An 8,535-nucleotide genomic window follows, 5' to 3' on the forward strand; every position below is an offset into this window, starting at 1 on the left:
AAAAATCTTCTTAAAGCGCAGCGTTTTATCCCGCTGCTGTCCTCTGCAATATTTCTGCTAGCTAAAGTTCTCTCTGCTGCAGGATCTTTTGGGTCAGTTGAAGGGCTCCGGAGCAAGGAAAGAGAAACCCAACTCTCCACTATGGCAGCAATTCTCCTCCGGTCCCTTTTGAACAAAAAGGTAAAACAAATTCATTCTCATGTTTTACAGAACAGTTGGTTTTGTTTCAAGCGTATGCAATTCAAAATAGCTAACAACTTGCACTGCTAGCTAAGAAAGTCGTTGCCTAAGAAGCACGTTGCACACGGGTCACTCCTCCTTTATTGCAATCATTTAATATTTATGTGCAAGTTAGTTATGTAATATTAGGTAAGGGCAGGTTATTTGCATCAAGTGAACATGCCTGACAAGCAATGGAGCGCTCAGACTGAGCTTTGCACTAGTTCTTGGACAATGACTTTAATATCAGTTGAAGTTGACCATTGCTCTGCTGATTAATTTCTTGCAGGTCCCCCTCCAGCTGGGTCGTCTATGTTACTCCTCCTCAGCGGTAAGCGCTTCCCACTGACCCGCTTTTATGACGCAGCAATGAATGAATGAATGAATGTTATGTGTTCAGCACAGTCTCTTCTGATTGTCAGTTTCAATGTGCCACATTGTGTTGCATTATGCAGTTAACTTGAAATGGGGGGATGTATTAAATTATTTGGAACACTGGACGCCATCATTTCAAAATGACGCCATGTTTTTAGAAATGTTTGCAAAGTTTGTTCTATTGAAGTAACATAACTCACATTCACCTGTTCATGTGCCATGACGGTCCAAATGGAGCTGAGATTCATCCGGTTTTCTTAGACCAACTTTAAGACAACATCCTGACTGATAATGGATTTCCGGTTCCTATATAAATATTTAAAAGTTTAACAAACATTATAAAGGTTAATTGGCCAATATCTGTTATTTAACAAACATTTCTGATGAAGAACCCTTGCATTTGGCTGTTGAAGGATTGCCAGATATGTACAAAGTTGGACATAGCAATTATTTTTAAAAATGAACTTTTCAGTGTTTCCTGGCGGACAAACCATGTGATGAAGAGACCGTTTTAAAATGACCTCAAACATATCTTGTTATTTCTTACTGCAGTTTCTTGTTACTTATCGGCTAATGTATTAGCAGAGATCAATATATCTGCGATAATCTAATATTGGCTTTGTACTGACTAGAAGTTCTCAGTACTCATTATGAGATTGAAGACGTTCTGAACAGTCAAGAATTTGTGTTGAAATGTCTCATTGCATCCTCGTACTCATTGCATACTCATTACCTATGTCCCAGTTCCATACTACATACTAATTGTACACAGCTTTTACTATGTAAAACATTTCATACGCTGATGTTTTTGCAGTTAGTAAGGAAGAAATCATCATACTGTTTTATACTAACGGGAAATGATACCTATGTTGTCAGACATCAAACTGCAACTTAGGAAAGCCACTGTCAAAACGTAACCCCGAAGAATGAATGCCTGTCTCCAGCTCTTACATTTTCTTTGTTCATTGCATTGCGGGACAAACGTACATCAACAGAACACTCAAAAATCAAATGTTTCTATAATATGCATACTGACTTATTTGCACTTCATTTGATGTATTCCAATGAGTACACACTATCTACTCAAAACCTGCTGTATGTATTATGGGATTGGGAGACAGATAATGTAGCATGGAGGACTCTTTGAACCATCAAGACTCTGCTTAAACATGTCTGATCAGCAAAACGTCAATTTTATGATGTTAAAATGAACATAACTCGGTGTATAGAAAATAAATGGATCTACAATGCTTTAGAAAGTCAGTGTATATGTTGTGGTGATGAATCGAGGTCCTTATCGCACTTACTCAGGCAGGAAGGGATTTAATCATATGCTTCTGTGATCCTCTAGCCCACCACCAAGCTGTTCATTGATGGCAAGTTTGTTGAGTCCAACACCTCTGAATGGCTTGACATTCATAACCCTGTAAGTATTCATAGATGAACTATATGCAACCTGCAAAGAGGCTGCAGTAACAAGATATGTACTGTAGGCTGGCTGCAAATAACCAGAGCCGCTTGGTAGTAGTAACTTATGAATGTTGGGTAAGGGGAAATATTGAGATTTGCTCATTTGTAATAGCTTTATTTCTAAAGCAAGAGAGATCAGAGCTACACAGCCAGTCATGTTTTATGTCTTTTAAAAGTTCAGCCCTGCTATAATTTAGCTTGTCAAGTGTAAGCCACAAGCAAGGCAGTAATGGATGATTATAGCATGCAAAAAACAGTCTACAATCATCACATAAAATATCAAACCTGTAAAGCATAGAACGCCAACATTTGCTTATTAATATTAATGAATTAATGGACAGGCAGTAATAAGTAATGGCTTCCCCTGCTCTCAGTCAACTTGTCTGTATGGACTATCCCTTGCTCCTCAGGCCACTAATGAAGTGGTGGGGCGTGTTCCCAAAGCGACCCAGGAAGAGATGCTGGCAGCCGTGGACTCCTGCTCCAGAGCCTTCCACTCCTGGTCCGAGACCTCCATCCTCAGCCGACAGCAGATCTTCCTGCGCTACCAGCAGCTCATCAAGGATAACATTGTAGGGAAATGTGTCACTTGCTCATGTGCCTCTGTGTTTTTTCATCTTTCACCAACATGTTCCCATTTTAAGAGAACCGCTATCGTATGTGGACCTCTTTTTGTTTCTTCCTCGCGGATGTCTTGACGTAATGGTTGTTAATTTAAGCTGTTTTTCCTCTAATATTTCAGAAAGAACTGGCTAAAATAATCACCTTGGAGCAGGGCAAGACTCTTGCTGACGCAGAGGGAGATGTTTTTAGAGGGCTCCGTAAGTAAAGCATAGACTTCCCAGTGTGCTATTGGGTTTTGATATCCTGATTAAAGTGCTGGTCTGTCCCCTGTTCAAACGATTGTCTATAGTATCTCCTGATGATGAAAAGTCTGTGTCTTTGTCAACCCTTTATGTCATTGCTTGGGGGAACTAAGTGGCTGCAGGGTGTCAATTAAATGCGTGTAACCAGACGCTCCCTCCGAATGTGGCTTTCACTCTTAAATTAATAATGGGGCAAAGGTTCTGTTTTGGCTATCTTGGCATATAGAGGATTAAACTGCTTTTCGAGGGGCTTTCAAAGTGTTCAATTATAACAAAACAAGAGTTAAGGAGACAGGATCCATGCAGCATCACTTTAAGTCCCAAAGTTATAGTGTGACTGCTGAGTTTGTTTTAAGTAAAACACTTTGCAGGGTCTGCTTTTAGATGCATGCTATATAAAGATAATTATGCAGTTCCCCTCATTGAGGTGTACTTGTTCACTTTGGCAGACTTGCAAGAATCATGTTGAGAAATTAAGAGCCACGCGCACTTGCAAATAAATGAAGATCTATTTATTACACGACGGAGTTGCCAAAGTATTTCTTGTAGTTGGTACTGTTCCCGGTTTTGGGATGCTCGATTTATTCTAGCCTGCTATTTTTTTTAGCTTATCAGCTGAAAGACAGAATTAGAGATTTCCTACAGTACTGGGATCAATTGGGCTTATTGTTTTCAATAAATAAATCTATTACAGTTAGGTACAAGAAATCAGTTTATATTCTGAAGTACAAAATGGACAATAAATATACAATAAATCATCTTAAATAACTCATTTTACCATTGCAATTTTCAGGATGCATCCCTTAGTTTATTGTGTGTCTCATATCACGGATATTTTTATTGGTTTACTTATCCTTTCTCGTCTTCTACACCCCCCCCCCCCCAGAGGTGGTTGAGCATGCCTGCAGCATTACGTCTCTCATGCTGGGGGAGACTTTACCTTCCATCACCAAGGACATGGACACTTACACCTACCGCCTGCCCATCGGAGTGTGTGCTGGTATTGCCCCTTTTAACTTCCCTGCCATGATTCCTCTGTGGATGTTCCCCATCGGGATGGTATGTGGCAACACCTACCTGATGAAGCCCTCTGAACGGGTCCCAGGATGCACCATGCTCCTGGCCAAAATGCTCCAGGATGCTGGGGCACCAGATGGTACACTCAACATCATCCACGGCCAGCATGCAGGTGAGCATGTGTCTCCCTGGTAATTCAGAGGCACACTGTGTGTGTGTGTGTGTGTGTGTGTGTGTGTGAAATGAGCAGGGGAACGCTTCAAGGATGATTCAAACACTAATCGTATACTGCCTGGATATATGTAGATAATATTCATCATTTCTACAGCTTATATCTGTAAGTAATTCACTAGCGTTTGAACCTCTGTATCCAAGGCCTTTGTGCACTTATATTTTGCCTTAAGAGTGCAGCACAGATGAAGAGGGGATTTACAAATTCCGTTTGTATCTTTGTGTAGCGGTGAACTTCATCTGTGACCATCCGGCGATCAAAGCCATCAGCTTTGTGGGCTCCAACCCAGCTGGAGAGCACATCTATGAGCGGGGCTCCAAGAACGGCAAGAGAGTGCAGTCCAACATGGTACACAAGACCTCACAGTACTTAGTTTAACATTGCTAGATTAAATACACTGCTCTTTAGTAAGAGTTATGAGTCTCACTAGGCTGAAGTTGCTGTTTTCCATGATAACACACATATTAAAGCTGAGGTAGGTCATTTATTTCAGAAGCATTTTTTTGATATTTGTTGAAATTGTCTTTACATACTGACAACAATCTATTAGGTCGGCAGAAATCTGCCAATCAGCCTCTTCATGTTGGCGCTCCCCCTTTGGGAAGGTGGTGAGGGGAAGGAAAAAAAAAAAAAACTAGTTTCGAGCCCTAAATTTCACAATCATCTTTTATAAATGTTAACGTGTCGCTCCCATCCTAAATGATAGCTAATCTAAAACCATTACTGGCTGTGACCTTTAAAGAACAGTGCAAACGTCACTTCTGACCAACTGTACCCCACACTCTCCAGTCACTTTCTGAAATCTACAGCATGAACCAGTGTATTTTTTTCTATTACATTAATTAATAGAAATTATATCTAAAACAGCATGCTAGTGGTTAAGAGAACCATGTATATTCTGTATGGAATATTGTAATTATACATGACTTTTCCTTGTTTTGATATCGGCATTATATATATCGACCATTGGCAGCACTGCTGCCATTGAAAAACCCATATCTGTGGACCACTTCTGTTTACCTGCCTGTGCATTCATGACACATGAAAATGTGTTTTGAGGGAGGCCTGAAGGAGGGCGTGGGATTTTTTCCATTTGATATGTTCAAAAACGGCCTCTATTTGATGTCCTACAATATAACCGGAGAGAAACCTTACAGAGCCGTGTCCTACATTTTTCAATTTAGGGTGCCAAGAACCATGGTGTGGTGATGCCTGATGCCAACAAAGAGAACACACTCAACCAGCTGGTAGGTGCTGCCTTCGGAGCAGCTGGCCAGCGCTGTATGGCTCTATCCACGGCTATTTTTGTAGGGGAATCTCGTGAATGGCTCCCAGAGCTGGTGGAGCGCTCAAAGTCTCTGCGAGTAAACGCAGGTAACGTCGTTGGTAACTGTGTCAACACAAATTTGTTAAGCATTTCAAATATAATTTTTTAATATAAAGAATAAGGCCCTTCATAAAGGAACATTTTACACGTGTGTGTGTGTGTGTGTGTCCTAAAGGTGATCAGCCTGGGGCTGATGTGGGTCCCCTGATCTCTCCTGAAGCCAAGGCCAGGGTGGAGTCTTTGATCCAGAGTGGGGTGGATGAAGGTGCCAAGCTGCTGCTGGATGGGAGAAATGTCACCGTCAAAGGATATGAAAATGGAAACTTTGTAGGACCCACCATCCTGGGCAATGTTATGGTGAGATTTGGCTAAGAGTGCACAACATGGCCTCTTTCAGTCACTAAAAAGTCTAATGTAATAAACAGCCAGTTTACTTGCAGAGCTGACAGTTGTGGAGGAAAAATAGTTTGCTTTGTTAACAGGAGACTCTGGAAAAATTTACTAATATGTCCTTCACTAAGTGTAAATTGCAAGAACTTTATTTCTGTGGAGTTTGTGTATTTATTTATTTATTTATTTTTGTCGCTGGTAGTTATCCCCGGCAAAAAAAATCCACAAGAACTGGGACACAATTCAGTATGTTTGATGAAGCTTGTTGTCATTTTAAATCACATTTCAGCATTCTTTCTTCCCAACAACTTTTTCCTTGTCTTCCCAATTTACTGACATGACATTATAAACTTTGAACATGCAGGGTCTTTATGCTTTGTTAATAAAGCCTCGTGGAGTTTTAGTTGTAGATGATAAATGCTCCGGCGTGATCATTCTGCTGTTCTTTCCAGCCGGACATGAAGTGTTACAGAGAGGAGATCTTTGGGCCGGTGCTTGTCATCCTGGAGGCAGACAGTCTTGACGAAGCGATTTCTTTAATCAACCACAACCCATACGGCAACGGCACTGCCATCTTCACCACCAATGGAGCCACAGCGCGCAAATACACACACGAGGTGGACGTTGGTCAGGTAAGACTCTTTTGGCTGAATAAAAGGACACCGGAGAGAATGTCTTCAAATCGACTGTCAGGATCCAAACGGGTCACCTTTTTGTGTTATTTTGGGCCTCAGCGAGTCACCTGTGTGATACATTGATGAGTAAACAGTTTTGTGTGGGAGGCGTTGTGTTTCGAAAAACAAGACACAGTTCATGTGAGGTGGGAATATTTATTGGAGCGACTTGAAGGCTCAAAGGAGTAGTGCTATAAAGTATTTATGAAAGTGAAACACCCAGTGCAGATTTTTCTTTGCTAAATTTAACAGTTCATCTTTTTAAACCAAAGCTTCACACTTGAGAGATATAGATGTATATTAATTTGTGAAGGCATGTTAGAAAGTGATTTTTTTTTTCTTTTTTTTTTAAGAAAAGGCAGCAAGCAAAAACTGTTTTTGTTTTCTTTCAGACTGTATTTGATAATCAAGTCTCTGTTGAGTTGCAGATGGATGAGAATCATTTTTCAAGTTATACTTCGATCCCTGGTGTATATGTACCTCTGCAGTAGTTGAGTTTGATTTCTGGTTCATGTGTGTACAGATTGGCGTGAACGTGCCCATCCCCGTCCCCCTCCCCATGTTCTCCTTCACTGGCTCCCGGGGCTCATTCAGAGGAGACACCAACTTCTACGGCAAGCAGGTAAATAACAAAAGCAGTCTGTCATGTGCACTATACTTTGCATCTAAAAATAAAATTTTCATGTGTACCGGGTAGCTGACGCAGTCGTTGTGTCTTTACCACCAGGGCATCCAGTTCTACACTCAGATCAAGACTGTGACATCGCAGTGGAAGGCTGAGGACGCCACTGTGACGAGCCCGGCTGTTACTATGCCAACCATGGGACGCTAAGTGAAATTGACAGCACATCCAGCATAATGTTCTGTGACTTCTCGTATGCCTTAAGAAGATGCCCGATTGGAGAAGAGGTTACATGTCCTTTTTGGTGTATAGAAATATTCACATTGAGAATTGTTAGTGTGTGATTGTTTGGACTGAACATCCTACACAATGTTGTTGTATAAAAACATACAAACGCAAATTACACCTCATTTGGAGACTGAGGAGATGAACTGACCTGATGCAATGAATGGTGCTGTGAAGTTCATGGGTTTGCTGCTGTATATTGTACCTGTTTCTTTCTGTGCAGACCGGGTGGACAATGAATAATCATGGTCAATCATTTTCATGATTGACTGTGTACTCTTGTATCACATTTCTTAAAACCTACAGTGTAAATCAAAAGGATCAGGGATTCTGTCTTGTGAAGCACTGACAGCTAATGTCTTCCACCAGTGTCCTCTGGTTCGTTAGCTTGTTCTGTTTATCAGATCATCGTGTAGATACTTGAATAGTGGAACAAATGCCATACACACCCATTCTGTAACTCTATTAAAAGTTAAATAATGGTGGTTGAGTTCTTGCCCTCTAAATGTATATCCTACTCTAATATTGTCCAGCTTTGGGATTAATGTGTGTCAGAGGTTCACAGTTTTGTACTATATTATGGTGAATGGTATAAAGGTTAAATTGTAATATTTTACATGGGAGGCATTAGATATTCTTTATAAACCATTGTGAAGAAATTCCAGGGATGAAACTGTTTTGTTCCAGTAGAGCTAGACGTCTTTTCATCCCAAGTATCTCAGACACTTTAAACCTTGTACACTTCTCTTTGGTCTTGTGGCTAACTATTAAGGTGATAAGGGTATCTGAGTCTTTTGTTGGAATAAAGACTGTAATTTGACTCAAGTGAATTCTGACTTGTGTTGAAATTGGCCTCTGGTAATGTTGTAATTTGATGTGGTATTTACTGTTGAAGCAAAGAAAGTACAGCTCTAAACTGTGTCTAATGAGCGCCACGGATAAAAAAGTAGGTGATGTCTGAACTTGAGTTATTCTGACTCAGCGACACGGCCTATAATTTCTCTGCTGAAAACATCCCACTGTTTTGACTGCATGTGAAATGTAAACCTCAGAAATAA

General features: G+C 40.7%; 1 protein-coding gene across 1 annotated transcript; it reads left to right on the forward strand.

Annotated features, from left to right (window-relative positions):
• The first annotated feature begins 20 nt into the window (after positions 1–20).
• Positions 21–8,307, forward strand: LOC119909279 (methylmalonate-semialdehyde dehydrogenase [acylating], mitochondrial-like). The gene is made up of 12 exons (XM_038727413.1): positions 21–180; positions 509–550; positions 1,946–2,020; positions 2,475–2,636; positions 2,807–2,885; positions 3,817–4,119; positions 4,406–4,527; positions 5,364–5,553; positions 5,682–5,863; positions 6,349–6,528; positions 7,094–7,192; positions 7,298–8,307. Exons 1-12 carry the CDS (start codon positions 142–144, stop codon positions 7,400–7,402), a joined length of 1,578 nt encoding a protein of 525 aa, XP_038583341.1. The 5' UTR covers positions 21–141; the 3' UTR covers positions 7,403–8,307.
• Positions 8,308–8,535: the final 228 nt, after the last annotated feature.

Source organism: Micropterus salmoides, unplaced genomic scaffold (assembly GCF_014851395.1).
Source record: "Micropterus salmoides isolate LMB-PRFRI ecotype aquatic unplaced genomic scaffold, ASM1485139v1 Ms_hic_scaffold_18, whole genome shotgun sequence".
In the NCBI taxonomy this organism is placed as follows: domain Eukaryota; kingdom Metazoa; phylum Chordata; class Actinopteri; order Centrarchiformes; family Centrarchidae; genus Micropterus; species Micropterus salmoides.

What these genes read in the sequence shown, in the direction of transcription:
- LOC119909279 (XM_038727413.1), top strand. Translation starts at nt 142, where the DNA reads ATGGCAGCAATTCTCCTCCGGTCCCTTTTGAACAAAAAG. An exon ending in GGTCCCTTTTGAACAAAAAG is followed by an intron (nt 181 to 508) that starts GTAAAACAAATT and finishes AATTTCTTGCAG; the next exon opens with GTCCCCCTCCAGCTGGGTCG. An exon ending in AGAGAGTGCAGTCCAACATG is followed by an intron (nt 4,528 to 5,363) that starts GTACACAAGACC and finishes TTTTCAATTTAG; the next exon opens with GGTGCCAAGAACCATGGTGT.